The sequence below is a fragment of the Thamnophis sirtalis genome, unplaced genomic scaffold, assembly GCF_051295495.1.
Source record: "Thamnophis sirtalis isolate CommonGarterSnake01/CBP01778 unplaced genomic scaffold, rThaSir2_p1.2 scaffold_1, whole genome shotgun sequence".
Classification (NCBI taxonomy): domain Eukaryota; kingdom Metazoa; phylum Chordata; class Lepidosauria; order Squamata; family Natricidae; genus Thamnophis; species Thamnophis sirtalis.
Window position 1 is genome coordinate 3,140,599 of NW_028261381.1, and position 20,157 is coordinate 3,160,755.

Consider the following 20,157-nt stretch of genomic DNA (forward strand, 5'->3'; position numbering starts at 1 on the left):
ACGTGTATTACTACATTGTAAATTCTGCAGGGATATCAGAGCCCCTTATATTTTGCTCTTAATAGGTACATTTCAGGAAAGCCAGACAATTTTTATGTGAACTATCTTTTAGATGATTTGAAACCTTTTGTTTTTTTCTGCAGTAGCCAAATTCTGTCTTGCTGCAATGAAATTAAGACATAACAGATAATAGAAATAACCACTTCTGCTTTGTCCATCACTTCAGCGTTAATATATATTTGCTTTAACCAGTGGTGGGTTGCTAATCCCGTTCCAACCAGTTCAGTTGGAACGGGGCCGGCGGCGTCCTCGTGCACGCGCGCAGTTCACGCATGCGTCTTAGCGCCTGCGCGATGCTCCAGCTGCTCGCAGAGACTCGCGCAGGCGCTGTATGTGCCATTCAGCTGCTCGCGGAGAATCACGCAGGCGCTGTATGTGCCATGCGCCTGCGTGGAAGCGCAGAAGCCTTCAAAGAGCGCGGTAAGGAGCGCGGGCGGGTGGGTGCGCCCTTCGCTGTTCCCGGAATTTACTTACTTCCGGGTTCGCCAACCAACCGGTTCGCGGGGACTGCCGCGAACTGGTTGAAACCCACCCCTGGCTTTTATTAATAGCAATAGCAGTAGACTTATATACCGCTTCATAGGCCTTTCAGGCCTCTCTAAGCGGTTTACAGAGAGTCAGCATATTGCCCCCAACAATCTGGGTCCTCATTTTACCCACCTCGGAAGGATGAGTCAACCCTGAGCCGGTGAGATTTGAACCGCTGACCTGCTGATCTAGCAGTAGCCTGCAGTGCTGCATTTAACCACTGTGCCACCTTGGCTCTTACCTAACTGATATTAGGTGAGTCACAAACTATATTACTTTAGATTTACACTTGCACAGGTGCTATTATGGTAGCATATGTGACATTTTTATTATAGATGTGTGTTTTCTTAGTATTTTATCTCATTTAAGTTTATTTTTTTATTGTGTATTTTCAGATTTTGTTGGTCACTGACTGAATAAACAGTATTTCTTTCCCTAATAATTCTTTCTTTTACTAGGAACATGATAAAATAGTCATATGTATCTTTCTAATAAAAATCCAGATTGATGAAGCAAATTAAATAAAAAAAAACTCCCAGTAAATATCTCCACTACATCAGAATGAACCGTGGTACTGCATCAGAAATATACCATAGCTGGAACCTTCATAGAATGTGAACGAAATGCTTTCATGGAATGCTGTGAAACAATCCCCTAAATATACTGAGCCTATTTTTATGATAGTTTACAATCAAATATTCTTACCTGAAACAATACCTTTCTAGAAATACTCCTAAGGTGAGATCATTCTTCCCATAGAACTCCATTACTACCATCCTAAAAAAACAGAAACTAAGACAGTTACCTTTAAAATAATTGGAGTTATTGGACATTTTCCTGCATGCAAGAGGCCTTTATTGTTTTTCCAAATGTCAAAGAAAAAAAAATGTGGTTCTACAGAATTTAACTGATTCTGAATTCATCATCAACATTACTTCTCTTGGCCTTAGACAATCACTGATGCTCTCTTGCTTCTTTGCCATGTAAATCCGATAAAACAAACAAAACAAAATAAATCAAAATAGTCAAAGAGTTGTGAGATTACAGCAAGATATAAATTCAGTTATTCCATCAATATGCTGCAGGCAAAACGCAGCTGCTGCTGCATATTTTATGATTTGAAAAATAGAAGGAGCAAAGTGCATTACTACAGCTGCATGTTATACTACATACTGCATGATCCGCCATTCATTCAACACAAACTGGCTTGGGCCCATAAGGATCTAAGCCAGTGTTTCTCAACCTTGGCAACTTGAAGATGTCCGGACTTCAACTCCCAGAATTCCCCAGCCAGCGAATGCTGGCTGGGGAATTCTGGGAGTTGAAGTCCGGACATCTTCAAGTTGCCAAGGTTGAGAAACACTGATCTAAGCAGTTAGTAAATAAAATAAATAGATATAAGAATGTCAGATACAGCAAGGTGTGAGTTCAACAAAATGCTAATATGTATATATTTTAAGTAACACAAAAATATGTCTGCATCCAAGAAAGAATTTAAAAAAATTGAGTCCTTTCTTTCCCTATTTTTAAAATGTCATAAAGTTTTGGTTTTAATGAGATGCACTGAAACAGTATTATATGATCTTTTGGGGAAGATTAAGTGCTTTATCAGATTTGGGAGGAGGGGGCACGCGGGAGGAGCAAAACTTTGCTAATCTGATTCATTGCTACATCGGTTGGAAAGTGGATTTGAGCTCATCCACCCAGAGATGGCAATGGGCTTTCCTCCTGTCCTGAAGATGGGAGGGAAACATGTCAATAGAAAAACCACTGCCCACTCGTTACTGCTGCAAGAGCTGAGGTGGCACAGTGGTTAGGGTGCAGTACTGCAGGCCACTTCAGCTGACTGCTATCTGCAGTTCAGCGGTTCTAATCTCACCGGCTCAAGGTTGACTCAGCCTTCCATCCTTCCGAGGTGGGTGAAATGAGGACCCAGATTGTGGGGGGTCGATATGCTGACTCTGTAAACCGCTTAGAGAGGGCTGAAAGCCCTATGAAGCGGTATATAAGTCTAACTGCTATTGCTATTGCTATAAGTGTGGTAGTATCCCAGAAAACAATATGGATAACTGGCCAACTCTGACCCGGGATCTCTGCTTGCACAGCTGTAATTGGAGCGTAGCTGTTGATGAGGAATTCTTGGAAAGAGTGCTCTCTTATGCCTCTTAACTGAACTCTGCCCAGGGTTTTGGGTTCCCCTGAAGACCTGTTCTTTGGGCCACTGATAGACCATTTGATGGACAAAAAAGCATAGGATGGGGAAAAAGAAGGTGGGGTTTTAAAGAGGCCTCTCCCCCAGGATTATTAAAACCCTGTGTTGTGTAGCAGTAATAGTAGCAATAGCAATAGCAGTTAGACTTATATACCGCTTCATAGGGCTTTCAACCCTCTCTAAGCAGTTTACAGAGTCAGCATATTGCCCCCAACAACAATCTGGGTCCTCATTTTACCCACCTCGGAAGGATGGAAGGCTGAGTCAACCTTGAGCCGGTGAGATTTGAACCGCTGAACTGCAGATAGCAGTCAGCTGAAGTGGCCTGCAGTACTGCACCCTAACCACTGCACCACCTCGTACTAGTAGTAGTAACTGCATGTTTACAAACCAGTAAATGGCAAGCCATCAAATAGAAGGGAAGTATTTCCCCATCAAATAGAAGGCAAGTATTTAGGGCACACATTTAAGTAATTAAATAAAATTAGTATCATACCATGGGCTAACACAGGAACTTGGAGCATTGCCAGATAGGGCAGAAGAACTACTGAACAAAACGCACAGCCTCTGATGGTTTACACAGCTAAGACAGTCCACCTGGGAAGACATGTAAATGGAAAACAGTTATTATATTATGTTAGCAATGGATGGACTATTTATTTATTATTTATTATCAAAATTTATATGCCGCCCAATCCCAAAGGACTCCGGGCGGCTTACAAAAAAAGAGAGAAAGAAAAAGAGAAAGAAAAAAAAGACAGTTTAAAATCACAACACCACATGCATTCATTCTAATCGGGGATGGACCTCAACAGTGAGGTCAACAGCCCCAGGCCTGCCGGAACAGCCAGGTTTTTACAGCTTTCCTGAAGGCCATGAGAGTGGGTATGGTCCGGATCTCTGGAGGTAGCTGATTCCAAAGAGTCGGAGCAGCCACAGAGAAGGCTCTCCTCCGGGGGCCAGCCAGCCGACACTGTCTGGCTGACGGCATCTGAAGGAGACCCAATCTGTGGGATCTTACTGGCCGCTGGGAGGTATGTGGCAGTAGGCGGTCTCAAAGGTACGCTGGCCCTAAGCCATATCGGGCTTTAAAGGTAATAACCAACACTTTAAATTGCATCCGGAGACCAAAAAATTAAATGTTTATGAGCGCACTGATGGAAGATCTGAAGAGCCAGATTGGCTACAGAAGGTCTCTCTATGTGGTTGTTAAGAATCAGCATCAACCTGATGGCACACAAATCATAATCAATATTTACATACATACAAACCAATCTGCCTCTCAAGGTAAGGAATGCATACCAAGCATAGTAAAGAAGTTAAGAAGAAGTTAAATAAAGGTGCAAGACAAGAAAATGAAAAATAGTTGCACCATTATATTCTACCTATACCTAGAATGTAAAAAATTTTTAATTTGACTTTATGCAAACTAAATATTTACAGGCAACAGAAATGTAGGAATAGAATTTGGGATAATGCTATGTCAAACGTGATAAACTTTTACGTGGCACGACAAAACCGCGGTCCACTAAAGCGCGCCCGATTAAAGCGCGTCGCTGACGTTAGGTTTAGCGTTAGGTTAACGGTTAGGTTTAGGGTTAGGTTTAGGATTAGGTTTGGGGGGGTTAGGTTTAGGTTTACGCATTAATTTTAGCTTTACCGCTCACAGCGTGCTTTTTTCATCGCGCTGTGATGACGTCAGGTACACGGTTTCGTCGAGCGCGCTTTAGTCGACCACGGTTTTGTGGTGGAACCAAACTTTTAAGATATCTGAACTACGTAATTCCATTCTTGAATGTTTGTGAAATCTTTGCTTCATGTCTCTCTCCATTTCTTTTGCAGCAATCACCCCTTTGCACACGACACTTCCTTTTTCAATTTAAACTCTTTCTTTGTCTAATACGTTTCCCTCCCACCTTAAGGAAAGGATTACAGATGATCTATGAGTTACAACCACTTGTCCAGCAGCTATTGAAAAATTATGATGGCACTGGACAAAGGGAACTCGTGACCAATCCGCATAATTGCAGCCATCACAATGTCCCCATGGTCACGTGATTACTATTTGTGACGTTCTGTGCTGGCTTCCCATAAGCAAAGTCAACGGAGATGCCTACAAGGAAGGACACAAATCACTCCTGTAGGTCATCTTCCATCACCTTTTTTTCCATCAAGAAATTGTCAGGCTCTGCTTTGCTGTTGCTTCGGCTGCCATGAAACGGGGAGGGAGGGCATGGTATTTGGGAGGGGTTACTAATTGTGCTGGAGGAAGGTTCTGGAGCTCAGCTGCCTGTCGGACTACGCATGCGTAGGAGTTTCCCGCCAGGACTAACGGCACCGACATTCCATCTTCGTGATGCCTTTTGAAGTTATCTCACACCTGACACTTGGGAGAATTATGATTGGACTGTAACTGTGATGCCAAGGGGTGGGGAATGGGCTATTCTATATATCAATCGCTTTCGCGCCTAAATAATCAGTCTTCGCTTTGCTATGCCTTTAATCATTTATAATTAGTAAAAGTACACTTGATTTCTACCTACGGAGTCTCGTGGTCTTCTTTCCTAATTATCTAATGGAGAGGTTCTGACAGAAGTCCTACTAGAATATAAGATTCCAAGGATCTCATAGTGCATAGCCCCCCCCCTGCCACCCACATCCCCTACCAGCTCACCTGTGCTCCCTAGAGCCTGCCATGGCGCCCAATAACCTACTTGCTGCACCTGTGTACCCCACCATATAGCAATAGCAATAGCAGTAGACTTATATACCGCTTCATAGGGCTTTCAGCCCTCTCTAAGCGGTTTACAGAGAGTCAGCATATTGCCCCCAACAATCCGGGTCCTCATTTTACCCACCTCGGAAGGATGGAAGGCTGAATCAACCCTGAGCCGGTGAGATTTGAACCGCTGAACTGCTGATCTAGCAGTAGCCTGCAGTGCTGCATTTAACCACTGCGCCACCTCGGCTCTTCCAAATCACCTTGCTTAGTAATGGAAGTTCTGGTCCCAACTGTCGTAACTCGAGGACCAGCCGTACTATTTCTCATAGCTTTTGCTACGATACACTCTAATGCTAACTTACTTACTAAACCAAGACTAAAACATTATGTAGAGGGCTGGGCAAGAGTAGAATTTAATTTCAAAATTCCTGAAAATAATACTTTGTTGGAAGATATTTAGAAAAGTTTTATTTCTTAAGCTTCCGGAATCCATCGAACTATTTAAAATATTCACTCACTTTTTGAGACAGTAGAGATTCCCCCTGAATGAACATTTTTTCATCATCTTCGCTCTTGACTCCTAATTTCACAGCTGGTGCTTCTTTAGACTGGACAAATGGGTCTGCGTTTTTCTGCATAATCCTCCCTCCTCTGGCTCGGAAGTCCGCGACCATCCTGGCCAGGTTTGAGCTACTGTTCAGAGGCTCAGCAATTCTGGTGCTGACGAGTTCGTGAGAAGGTAGAATCTGGATAGGCTTGGTCTGGATGCTTCCATTCATCCCTTGTAGTCCAGAGAGATCCTTTAACAATTGCTTCTTCCTTCTGATATCCAGTTCTTTGTACTCTTTGTTGAGCAGAGGAGAGAAAAAAACTTGCTCTGAGAAATATTCCCTAGTGGGACACCTCATGCCGCTCTCTGTTAACAGAAATGGCTCCCGGAACGAGATTACTGGGGAAATACCGAGAATAACATCCTTTAGTTCTTGCTTAAATGCTAAAGAAAACGTTTTGAGGCGATCTTCACAGGAAGTCACTTCCTCTGTGATATACAGCCCAGTGTCATCCTGCAAAGGATCTCTAAACTCCCTGGCCTGACTCTTAGGCTCTTGGTAGTCATTAATTATCCCTAGAGTTTCCAGTTGTTCGGTATCTAAGATTCCTAGTTGTTGTTCCGTTAAATTAAGAGGTAAAAGGGCTTCAGAAATTATTTTTGTTCTGTATAAGGAATCCACCAGAGGATACCCTTGCTGCCTCTGGGGAGCAGCTTCTCGTAAATCACCATTGATCTGGTCATCCTCTTCTGTCCAAATCCGTTGTTCATGGGAGCCTATCTCTTCTAGAGACATAGATTCAGATATGAAAGGCAGCTTATCTGAGGCCACATCAGCCTCTTTTCCTGCTGAGTCAAATTCCCTGTTCGGGAAATCTTGCTGCCCATCTTCTTCCCCGTGTTCTTCCATCAGGCTCTGGAAGGAACCATTTTTGCTCAACTGAGGAGGCATGGCAAACTCGTCCATGAGGAAGGAGATCTCCAACTGGGAATGATAGGCCACACAGATCATAAAGATAAGGATCTCCTTCACCCGAGCCAATTCATACTCTCCTGCACCACGCAACTTGACAGTGCATCCCAGGTGTTGAGGGCAACCTTCAAAAAACATCAGAGTTTTCGTTTGCTCTGAAAGAGAAGAGAACGATGCTTACTACATCATGACGCTTACTCTCACTACGTAGGGTGGCGCTTTGGCCAAGTTGTACCTCCCTTAGACCAATAAGATCGCACAGGATGGGCCTTCTCCGGGTGCCTTCAGCAGGACAATGCCGGCTGGCAACGCCTAGGAGTAGGATTTGGATTTGGATTTAACTTTATTTGTATGCCGCCCTTTTCCCTGAGGGGACTCAGGGCGGCTCACAATTCAGAGGGAGGGAAGGACAAAACAAGTTACATACATGAAGACAATACATCGTTAAAAAGCACAACAGTCATACTATTCGGGTGGGGTCTTTAGCCCCAGGCCTGTCGGGACAGCCAGGTTTTAAGGGCTACGCGGAAGGTCTGGAGGGTGGTGAGGGTACGAATCTCCACGGGGAGTTCGTTCCATAGGGTCGGAGCAGCCACCGAGAAGGCTCTCCTCCGGGTAGCTGCCAGTCGACATTGACCGGCTGATGGAATTCGGAGGAGGCCTAATCTATGGGATCTTATTGGCCTAGTGGAGGTAATTGGCAGTAGGCGGTCTCTCAAGTGGGCCTTCTTAGTTGCCGCTCCGGCCATATGGAATGAGCTGCCCCCAGAGATCCGGGCCCTCCCCACTCTCATGGCCTTCCGCAAAGCCATTAAAACCTGGCTTTTCCGGCAGGCCTTCTGATTGGGTGTTTGTTGCATTCCTTTTTTTAACTTTGTGTGTCTTACTGTTTTTTAAGTTCCTTTAATCTTTTATTCTGTAAGCCGCCCGGAGTCCCCCAGGATTGGGCGGCATAGAAATCTAATCAATTCAATTCAATATGTTAGTCAGAGTTATTAATGATTCAAAATGTATTCAAAACAGAGTCCAATCAGAAATTCAACTGATTTTCATTATATCGTTCAACCTATCAAGTTCCAGAGTTTTATTTATAGACTGAACAGACACTTTTAAACTGTGAAAATAACATGAAATATAAATACACACACAAATAAACACAAAGTAAATAGAAATCTTTATGTAACATCACTGGTTCTACCATGAAGAGTTTACAAAATAATATTTGGTTAACTTTCCATAAAACTGCCAGGATAATACAGCAAAAGATGGCAGCTACTGAAAAGGGCCTCCTGGGTTTTAGCATGTTCTGGTTAATTTATGTATTTCATATGAACTGGTTTTGGTTTTTTGTTTTTTTACTTCCACAAGCTTATGCCGTTGACAAATTGAGATTTTGGTCCATGAAATATTTTGTCACGTTGTATGCTACCCTTCATTATTTTAATTGCAGTAGATCAGTAAGTACATCTTTTTTGAACATTTTTTTTTCAGTTTTAATAAATTTTTATTTTAAACACATAAGCACATCAGCAGAAACAAACACATAACTTAAAAACAACATAGGAACAATAAGTTCCATCGTATATCATACGGCAGTTCCGAATCGGTTTCTTTGCAGTTAGTGTTTTCCCTTCTATACATTTCTATCTTGCGTTCATAATCTCCTTGTTCGTTATCCATTTTTAGGTACAATTCTTTATTTATTTATACTTAGCTACTTATGACCAAATATTATTTACCTATATTATGCGTTATATTTTCTTTCTTATTCTTTTGCTTTGCCATTCTTATATTATTATTATTCCATTTGAAAGGTTATAAGGTATAGTTTGAAATGCTTTGTTTACCATCCTTCGCACCTGCTGTGAGATCACCTTGTTTTCTCTTTCTTTTCTTTTCTCCCTCCCTTCTTTCTCTACTTCCTTCCTCCCCCCTCTCCATCCCTTTCTTCCTTCCCTTACCTCTTCCCTACCCCTACCCTTTTTCTTCTCCTTCCAACCTTCTCTCCTTCTCTTTCTTTCTCCTCCTCCCTCCTCTTCTTCTTTTTCTCTCCCTTCCACCCACCTTTCCTTACCTCTTTCTTCTTCCCTTACCTCTCCTCCACACTTCTTCTTCCTCTCCTACCGTCTCTCCTTCTCTTCCTCTCTCTTCTACCCTCCACTCCTTTCCATTCCTTCGTCCCTCCATTCTCTACTTCCTTCTTCCTTTTTTGAACATTTCTTATTTATGTTTTGAGTTTGTACTAGACAGGCTTTATAATGTGCATTTACAGTATGTCTCTGCTACCTGTAAATAAGAATTATGCCCTAACTTTAAGATGGCCATAGGAAAAGCACTGCATAAATTCCAATCTTTTATTAATGTTGTCAATCAATCATATAATATTTGTTTTATCTTCACATTAGTCTCGACAGAGAGGAGACAGACAGGCACAAGTGGACAACAGAACCTGTTGGCTTTACTCACCATTAGGTAACTGGAACACCTGAATATAAAATTTATGGCAGGTCCCAAGGTGTGGTTTGGTTAACAACTGATCCATTGACATCAATACATCGCCCTGGGTCATCCGACTAACTCGATCCAGAACATGCTGCAAAACATTAATAAGATAAAGGCTTCTTTTGGCTTCTTTTCGTCTTCATCAGATTTATATCCCACCTTTCCTCTCAAGAACATAGCAATAGCAATAGCAGTTAGACTTATATACCGCTTCATAGGGCTTTCAGGCCCCTCATGGACGAACCACAGGAACATCACATTTGGTAGCAGAGGATGGTTACTTCGCATCTGAGCTTTTAATAATGTGGAGTCACTTCGAAGTACACAATCATAATATAATTTAAAATGCTAGTACTTACGGGCTTAACATTGATGACCAAACTTATGCCATGATCCAGTAGCATGTCCTGAGCAAGTCGGGACACAGTTTTTTCAACCAAGACTAAAGTAGGTTTGACATCCACTATTCGCTGAACATAGTTTTTTAAAAACTCCCTTTCCTAAAATGATAAAAAAGACTTTGCAGTCATACACTGAGTATTGCACAATCAGAAAGGGTTACTAGAGTATTTCTGGAGTTCTTCAAGATTGAACTCAAAAAAACTTGAGTTTTTCTTTTCTTTTTTTTAATGGGATATTGCCAAGGGATAGGAGAGATGAGGAAAGTACCATCATAATTTCGTGGCACGACAAAACCGCGCTCGACTAAAGCGCGCCCAATTAAACCGCGTCGCTGACGTCATCAGCAGGGCGACAACAGCGAGCGCGGAGAAAGAAGGGCGCTTTAAATAGCGCTTTGAAAGCAAGCCAATTCAAGTTAAGGTAAGGGTTAGGTTTAGGGTTAGGTTAAGGGTTAGGGTTAGGGTTAGGTTAAGGGTTAGGAATAGGTTTAGCGTTAGGTTAAGGGTTAGGTTTAGGGTTAGGTTTAGGGTTAGGTTAAGGGTTAGGGTTAGGGTTAGGTTTAGGATTAGGTTTAGGGGGGTTAGGTTTAGGTTTAGGGGTTAATTTTAGGTTTAGCGTTTACAGCGTGCTTTTTTCTCCACACTGTTGTCGCGCTGTGATGACGTCAGCTACGTGGTTTCGTCGAGCGCCCTTTAGTCGAACGCGGTTTTGTGGTGGAACCCATAATTTACATATCATCTAAATTGTGCATATAACAGATTATATAATTAAATCATAAACTAAAAAAATCAGACACATTTCTAAAATTTCAGTTCACTCATTAAAAACATTTTATATTCAAAACGCTAGGACACATTCTTTTTAAGATTGAGAAGAAATGCTTCAAAAATTGTTTCATTTTTGGTTCACAATTAAATTATTGAAAATATATTTACAGATTCTCACACATGTAATCTCAAAATTATGAGAAATATTCTTCTTTTTTTTTTCCTGTCCTTTTTGGAACTGACCAAATGGTATAATATATCTTCCCCCATATAAATAGGTATGCAAAGACTAGCTTTATGTAGACTTTAAAATCACCTGCTCTTGTCTCATTCAAATTTAAGAAACCCCATAATGTATTCCTGAGTTAACATGTATAAAATTGTTGTGAGAATACTTAACAGAGCTCTTGAATACTAGTAAAGTTTTCCTTATCCAGTCGTGTCTAACTGTAGGACACAGTGCTCATCTCCATTTCTTGGCCAAAGAAACCAGCTTGGTCCAAAGACATTTTCTATGGTCATGTGGCTAGCATGTGTTCTATACGCCAAAGGCGCATGGAACAATGTTATGTTGATTTTGATGTTGATGTTGATTTTATTTATATGCCGCCCTTTTCCCCGAAGGGGACTCAGGGCGGCTCACAACTCAACCAGGGAAGGGGGATACAAGAGTGGTATCTATTAATCTACTTGAGTTTGCATGGTTTCAAACTGCTAGATAGGCAGGAGCTGGAATGTTCTCTATGTTCTTGAACACGAGAAGAGTTAAAATCAGTATCATTTACTGACCATTTTCTAAGCACGTGTGAAACATAGTCCACAGTCCTGAGCATTTCATCTCAAACCTCCTAGGAAGAAAGATGGTGGCAGAAGCATTTATTTCCTGTAAATGTTTTCTATAAAATTCCCAAATATAATGTGCTATAAAATATTACCATGTATTTATAATTGCATAATAAATATTAAATATATAATTGCACCCAGCCAAAAAGTCTCTAAAAAGAGAAACCTTTAGCAATTAGCCTGAGAACAGCTAGTCAAGCACTAAGAAAAACGTTACTAAAAGCAACCTCAAAAATCCATAAAACCAACTAATTCATTAGGCTTTGATTTAATGTTAACGTGAATGAATAGGACAAGAAAAATAAAACTATTCTCACCTGGAGGACGATGGGATCTATACATGTAAACTTTGTTTCTTCTCGGTAAAGATATTCAATGGAACACTTCAGCAGAAGGATTTTGGGGTTTTTAATACAGGAATTCATCTGGAATTAGATAGAAATTATGAAATGCATTCCTCTGTTGTATTGCAGTGTTGGTAAAACAAGCCTGTAGCTCAGCGTCACACAGTTAAGTTTGAAACTTCCGAAATAGAAAAATGTGGGATAGACAGCATCACCACCAGATGGATTCATAACTGGCTGACCAACCACACTCAACATGTAGTCTTTAACTGAATTACATCTACATGGAAGGTAGCATGCAATGGGGCGTAACCCGTCAAAGCCCCGCTTGACTAAGCCGCGCCCGATTAAACCGCGTTGCTGACGTCATCAACAGGGCGACAACAGCGAGCGCAGAGAAAGAAGGGCGCTTTGAAAGCAAGCCGATTCAACTTAAGGTAAGGGGTAGGTTTAGGGTTAGCTTTAGGGTTAGGTTAAGGGTTAGGGTTAGTTTTAGGGTTAGGTTTAGGGTTAAGTTAAGGGTTAGGGTTAGGTTCAGGGTTAGGTTAAGGGTTAGGATTAGGTTTAGGGTTAGGTTAAGGGTTAGGTTTAGGGTTAGGTTTAGGATTAGGTTTAGGGGGGGTTAGGTTTAGGTTTAGGGGTTAATTTTAGGTTTAGGGTTTACAGCGTGCTTCTGTCTCCGCGCTGTTGTCACCCTGTTGATGACATCAGTGACGCGGTTTAGTTGGGCGCGGTTTTGTGGTGGAACCGCAGTGGGGTACTCCAAGGCTCTCTCTTAGGCCTTAGGTTTTTAAGAACAGATTGGACAGCTATTTGTCAGGAATAATATAGGGTATCCTGTTTAAGAAGGGGGTTGAACTAGAAGACTTCCAAGGTCCCTTCCTTCTCTGTTACTCTGCTATTCCTACAAATATTTGCTCCCCTTCATCTATCTATACAAAAAGGGCAGTGTGTGTTTGTGTGTATGTGTGTGTGTTCCAGCAGAACTCCGGAATGCCTTGAGCAATTTCAACCAAACTTGGTACACAAATGACTTACTCTCTGGAAACAAATACTATGGGGGTAAGACACTCCTAACACTCCTCGGGGTCCGTATTCTGTTAAGATACAGCCTGTTGTGCCTTAAAATGGTTTCTACCGCACTGCTGTAAAATGGCTTCTACTGTACAGTGTAGTGGAGTTGGCATGGTAATGGCTTCACAGTACTCCAAAAGGGGGCTTCCTCTGATAAGGGGGGAAATCCAACATTAGAAATCCTATCTTAATACAGGATTAGGATAAATAAATAAACACCCGGGAATCGCCTGTTTGTCGGCTAGTCATAGATAGGTTCTCCCTACAGAGATTCTGCAAACACATCATAATCCACTGAAAGTAAATTTCTCAAGATCTCAACCAAAAAAAATAATTGATCCCCATCAGTCTAGAAAAGTTTATAAAACTTAAGTCCAGCGCTCAGTCACATCCACAAAGTCGCAGTTTATGCAACAATATTGAATCTTCCTCAAAAGGAGCCATTCTGTCAAAATCACTGTGAGAGAGCAGCATAAAAGGTCCCAGGTAGTCACAAATAAGCAAAATCCAGATATATGCAGTGATCTATCTTACTGTGATTAGAGTTTCACCAACAACAAAGCACAGGATAATCACAACTCATTAAAAGGAAAATTGATGCTTATCAAAAATACACCAAAAGTATCTCTGTGATTCTTCAGACTCGTGAATAAATGTTCTAAGAAAAAAAAATGGCTGTCATAACTGCCAAGCATAGAGATGACAGTTGCTTAAGGCATCCACCTACAAGACAGGAGACAACTTTCACATGCTTCCAAATAATGATAGCTTATCTGCAGAAATGAGCTTCAGATATCTCAAATCTTGAGGTATTCCTTTCCATGCTGAGTTGCTTGAACCTACTTTAATATTTATGGTTACTTTACATCAGTGTTTCTCAACCTTGGAGACTTTAAGTCCTGTGGACTTCAACTCCCAGAATCCCCCAGCCAGCTATGCTGGGGGATTCTGGGAGTTGAAGTCCACAGGACTTAAAGTCGCCAAGGTTGAGAAACACTGCTCTAGATGACATTTCATCATATCCAAAAATTCAAGGGAAAGGGGCAGATAAATACTTTTTTACAGAACTACGGTGAAGTGTAATAACATAAAAAGCAAAAGATGCTGTGTCATTAAGAATTGCATAGAACATTCGTAATATCACTGCTGTATTCTCCCCCCCACCCCCACCCCAAATATTATGTAAAAATGGTTCCCAATACCGCCCTGAGTCTCTCGGGAATAGGGCAGCATACAAACTCAATAAGTTGAATACCTTTTTATGTGCTATGTTTTTGGTGCATACAAAGCCATTCACCACTACAGAGTCAAATTTTTTTCCACCTGGAATCTGCAAAATTATAATAAAACATTATGTTAAGTTTGTATTTTCTAATTTCCGACTTAAATTAGGAAACAAACTGATCCTAGTCCTTCTATTCATACCGGCTGGTGAAAAGGGAAGTTGTGGGTGGCAGCTTCCTTAGCAACGAAGCAGCAGCCAATACAATTATGTTGATAGTTGGGAGACGAGAAAACGAAAATCTCTTTTGACAACAAAGTTAAAATACATAAAATGGCACATTAAAATGTATGCCAGAGTAAAATACAGATTTAAAGTAGGATGAATATGATCCTTCTCAAATACAGTTAATTAACTAGCCAGCCTGATGCTTTACCCTCTCCTGTTTTACATGACTATTATTTATTTATTTATTTATTTATTTATTTATTTATTTATTTATTTATTAGACATATACCGCTTCATAGGGCTTTCAGCCCTCTCTAAGCGGTTCACAATTTTTTTTAGCAAATTGAGTCAGCAACTTGCCCCCACAGTCCGGGTCCTCATTTCACCCACCTCGGAAGGATGGAAGGCTGAGTCGACCTTGAGCCGGTGAGATTTGAACCGCTGAACTGCAGATCACAGTCAGCCAAAGTGGCCTGCAGTACTGCACCCTAACCACTGCGCCACCTCGGCTCTTCACTAGACAGTGAAAAACAGAAAGGTGGGCAAATCCCTGGTAGTAGGAGTATAATTGGATTAATGTGTGTCCCAAATTGGGCAGCACCAGTAATATTAAGGAAGGACATCTTTTCAAAAAAGCTCCCCTCCTTCTTTTCTCCTTTTTTTTCAGTTCTAAACACACAGAGTGACTCACTTTTTTGATGTGGACAAACTGGCGAATGTCCATGTCGTCATCTCTGTTCTTGACGTCCGGCCGAACGGTCTGAACCACCTGGCAGACCACTGGCACAATTATATCACGCCAGGAAAGGGATAACGCTTCATTGTATAGCAGCTGTTGAAGGAGAGCCATCAGGTGGTTATGATTAGCAGAGCTGCAGATAAACATGATAAAGGTTCAAGAGAGAGGGAGAGAGAGAGAGAGCAGAGCTACAGTCATTATAGATATTCAGTTTATTATATTTCAGTTTATTATATTTATATGCCGCCCTTTTCCCCCCGAAGGGGACTCAGGGCGGCTCACAACTCGAACTGGGGAAGGGGGATACAGACAAAAAAATTAAAAAAAAAACAGCAAGCATAACAATATATAATTTAAAAACACACAACAGTCATACCATTCGAGACGGGGGCAACAGCTCTTTAGCGCCAGGCCTGTCGGACCAGCCAGGTTTTAAGGGCTTTGCAGAAGGCCTGGAGGGTGGTTTTGGAGCGGATTCTGCACAAATACGTGTACTTTTTGTCTAGAAGTGAACTTCAGGTGTCAATTGCAAATGTTCAAAATTTGCAAAAACTTCGGAAAAAAATTAGAAGTATGTAACTTCAGGAGAAATACTTCCAAATATGAAAACAAGTGCTCAAGAGTCTGTGTAAAAATATGTGACTTGGTTAGATATGTGACATCTGCTTTATAGGACATTTATCTGAAAACTTCTTTGTATTTCTGGCTGGGGGTTGGGGGGGTATTTTAAAAAAAGAATTACAAGTCCTTGGTGAGACATTTACTGTAGTTAATCAACAAAGAGGTTTATTTCAATAGAAATAATCCATACCTCTTTCAGTAGCCAAGCAGTGATAAAAACAAGTTCTGTGCCTTGCACTGATGTCAAAGTTCTGATGATATGTTTAGTATAGTTAGTCCTCATGATACGATTGTAGTAAAGCATCTCACTTAATAACCCCAACATCCTACATTCCCCAATGAATCGTTAAGTGAATGTGCAGGTCGTTATACAGAGCATGTGGTACATCAGGGGTGGGGGAGGCCCTTGGAGGCCTAGTATAGGCCCAGGCCCACCTGAAATGGTCCTCCCAAGACCTCTCCCATCCTACCTGTGCTCTGTTTCTTGCCCCTTGGGTCTCTACAGGCCTCTTACCACTCTTACCAAGTCCCCCAGGTTTTAAGCCTGATTCCCACGTATACACCCTTCTCCACCCTTTTGAAGAGCTCTGAAGCCTTTCAGGGTGCTAGAATACATCGCTTCATTGCAAGGCTGCACGGGAGACCACCTCCTGCCACATACCTCCCAACGGCCGATAAGAACTCACAGACTGAGCCTTCTCCGGGTGCCATCGACCAGACAATGCCGGCTGGCGGCTCCTCGGAGGAGGGCTTTCTCTGTAGCTGCTCCGACCCTGTGGAACGACCTACCCGTAGAGATCCGGACCCTCCCCACTCTCTCGGCCTTCCGAAAAGCCACTAAAACCTGGCTATTCCAGCAGGCCTGGGGCTGTTGACTTCAGGAATGAGGTCCAGCCCCACCCAGATTGAGTGTATGGTGCGTTGTTTTTTAAAAAATTTTTTTAATTGTTTCTTTATTTTTAACTCCTTATATTAACTTTTTCTGTAAGCCGCCCGGAGTCCTACAGGATTGGGCGGCATATAAATTTATTAAAAGTTAAAGTTAAAGGCACAATTCACGAAACAGACATCATTTTGTCCTACCCACAAAATGGCAGCTGTGTGGCCCAGGAAAAAAAAGTGCTCCATTTTGTTGCCTTAATGAAATCTGTACAGGATTGCAGAAGCTTCTGAGTACTGCAGTGTTGTGCAAATCGCAACAAAGCAAAATCCTCCTTCTCCAACATGAAGCTAGGAAATCTTCCAAAGGTAAAGGTGAACTAAATGGAATGAGTTTACCCTCCCTGTGAAGTTGCTGAGTATCTGAAGCACCTCCGACAAAGTTTCCATTGATAAATATTCTGGGAACTGTCCGGCTGCCCGTCATTTGATGAAGAATATCTTGAAACTGACTTCCATTTTCATAGCTATCAAGTTCTACGGCTTTATAATCATTTCTTGAAATAGTCTCTTGGCCATTTTGCAGTAGGAACAATTGCTTTTTGAGAAGATCACAACACAATTATCTGATATAGCATCTTTTATTTGGTTTGCTATAGCAGGTTTAGATATCGCTGTAGCAGCAGGTGCGTTGTTCCCCATTCTGAGCACCCAAAGCCTCCGCAGCGCCCCCAAAGCCATCCAGGGTGTCCAGGGTGATGGACATATGGGGAGCAGGCCCAAGTGCTGTGGAACCAGGGGTGGGTTTCAACCGGTTCGCGGCAGTCCCCGCGAACCGGTTGGTCGGCGAACCCGGAAGTAAGTAACTTCCGGGAACGGCGAAGGGACCGCCCGCCCGCGCTCCTTACCCGGTTTTGACGAGTTCTGTGCTTCCACGCATGCGCAGGACGCATACAGTGCCTGCGCGATCCTCCAGGAGCAGCTGGAGCATCGCACAGACGCTAGTACGCATGCGTGCACGAGGATGCCGCCGGCCCTGTTCCAACCGAACCGGTTGGAACAGGGCGAGAAACCCACTCTGTGTGGAACCCTGGTGGAGTGGGGTGGGGGGAGAGGTGAGGGCACTGCAGCGTACCTGTGGTCTGTGATAAGAGCGAATGACTGCAGCGGCACTGCAGCCATCATGACTTTGAAATGGGGTTGGATGTAATTTTTGGTGGTCTGTTGTAAGTTTGAACAGCCATTAAATGATCAGTCTAATCTTAAGGACTATCTGTACTATCTTTTTTGGAGGATCGAAAGTCAGGGGAGACTTTCGGAGTTGGAGTCAGGGGAGAATGTCAACTAAAGTCTGTACATTTTCTCATTCTTAGCGAAGCAATCCATTTCATTATTTACCACTTTTCTCTTTCTGTAAGATCTTAATGAGAAACATTTTTAGTCTGACATAGAAAAGTTCTCAATTTATGAAACAAAATTTAGAAAATTTATTTAGCATTAAACTCTTTTCAGCCCTTATACATTACAGAAATTAAGAACAGATTTCCTGTTTTCTACTTCTTACTCAATGTATAATAATTTTCTGTAAATTGGTGCCACTAGGGGGCCATAGTCACTATGCTCAAAAGTTAAAATATTTTCCAGGTTTCATTCATTTTCACTCAACTTACAGCAACCTCTCCATGGCTTGTTTTTCCCCATTCTCCTCCCTCAGCAGATCCAGATTGCTGTGATGCCAGCCTAGCGGTGTGAAGAAAAGGTCTTTGGATTTTTCTTCAACCCTCCGGTTAAAAAGTGACTCTAAAAACAAACAAAAATATAGATGGAATTGCATATTTGCAAATTAATTTATGCACTAAATACAGATTATAACTTCATTGTCAGAGTTCTGACCAATCCCCTAGTAAACTCATAACTTGTATAGTTTAGCACAGATCTACACCCTGCAGGCAAAACATAGTTATGGGAAGCATTATTGGAAAAATTGCTGTACTCTGCAGTCAGCTAAAGACTAAAGAATACTTCTCCTAGGAGGCGGGGCTGGCGTTGTGACGGTAGGACGTGCGATCTTGAAGCTCCAAGATCACCGTTGATATCTCTGCCGCTGGATGGTCCCTTTGGACCTAAACTGTCCTGTACAGACAGTGATAGAGAAGGGCACATCCTGCTGATCCCAGGGACATCGCAAAGTCCCTGGTAGATCCAGGAGAAGCCCTTTTTTCCGGCGACAGAGAAGCAGCCATTAAAGCTGCTGAAAGTTGAGACAGCTCCAGAACGGAAGAAAAGCTGGAGAGAAAGTGTGTCGAATTGGTGAGATAATTTTTATTATTAGATGAGAGAACACCCTAAAAGATTAAAAGTAAAGTTAAAATTGAAGACAGAGAGGTCAAGCAGCGAGATTAAGCCCGAGTCAAACTTAGTGTTATTTTTCTTTAATCCTTTTATTGCTGGAATTTTTACAAATGCTTCTTATTTTTTAAACTGGACTGTTTTTTTTCTTTTTCTTTTTTTAATACTTATTGTTTAAGACATTTTTTTCTTTTTTCAATGTCCTATTGTATTTTATTTTATTTTTACAAAAAAAAATTCCTTAAGTTTGGAATATAAAGAGGGAAGTAAAAGTAGAGGAAAAGAAGTAACACTGCCACTTAGAGGCTTGGGGGCTTGGAAACCTTGTTTTTCTTTTCTTTCTTTGAGCATTTGATAATCTTGTGCAAAGTAAGAGCTGGTGTTACATTTCAAGGACTCTGAGCTTGTTTAATAAAAATGATAGTAAGATGAGCATGGATTGTTTATACAGATGCTCCTCTGGGATACTATCAATATATATATTTATCAGCACAAATGCAACACAAATGTAACAAAGGCAACAGTAAAAATAATGGCTTTCTGTCTGGATGGTCTCCTAGGGTGAGCCAATAGACAGAGAAAGGAAGCAGTATGCTTTGTCCCATATTTGGGCATATCAGGGGTTGTGACACAAAATACATCCATATATATATAAATATTTATTTATCAGCACAAATATATATACATATACATATACATATACATATACATATACATATACATATACATATACATATACATATACATACATACATACATACATACATACATACATACATACATACATACATATATATATATATATATATATATATATATATATATACCGTATTTTCACCCATATAACCCGCGGGTTATATGCGGTTTTTACATGCACAGCGCCCCCCTGCGGGTTATATGCGTGGGCGGGGTATACGGAAGATATTTTACACGATCGGAGGCTTACCGGTACACAGGCTTGTTTCTCCGTTTCTTCCCCCACCCCGATCTCAGCTGTTTCCTTCTCCTCCGTTCCTTTCCTCTTCCCCAGCTTGCGCAGGCTTGTTTCTCCGTTTCTTCCCCCACCCCGATCTCAGCTGTTTCCTTCTCCTCCGTTCCTTTCCTCTTCCCCAGCTTGCGCAGGCTTGTTTCTCCGTTTCTTC

The 20,157-nt window shown here is 41.7% G+C and overlaps 1 protein-coding gene across 1 annotated transcript in view; it reads right to left on the minus strand.

Moving 5' to 3' along the window:
* Positions 1-20,157, minus strand: part of PIKFYVE (phosphoinositide kinase, FYVE-type zinc finger containing) — a 112,303-nt gene that overhangs the window by 41,329 nt on the left and 50,817 nt on the right. Inside the window, exons 14-22 of the mRNA XM_087706636.1 lie at positions 18,337-18,466; positions 15,119-15,299; positions 14,233-14,307; positions 11,877-11,984; positions 9,907-10,047; positions 9,512-9,638; positions 6,041-7,200; positions 3,297-3,397; positions 1,294-1,365 (exon numbers count right to left, since the gene is read on the minus strand). Coding sequence (XP_087562762.1) covers positions 1,294-1,365; positions 3,297-3,397; positions 6,041-7,200; positions 9,512-9,638; positions 9,907-10,047; positions 11,877-11,984; positions 14,233-14,307; positions 15,119-15,299; positions 18,337-18,466 — 2,095 coding nt within the window. The remainder of the gene's footprint in view (positions 1-1,293; positions 1,366-3,296; positions 3,398-6,040; positions 7,201-9,511; positions 9,639-9,906; positions 10,048-11,876; positions 11,985-14,232; positions 14,308-15,118; positions 15,300-18,336; positions 18,467-20,157) is intronic.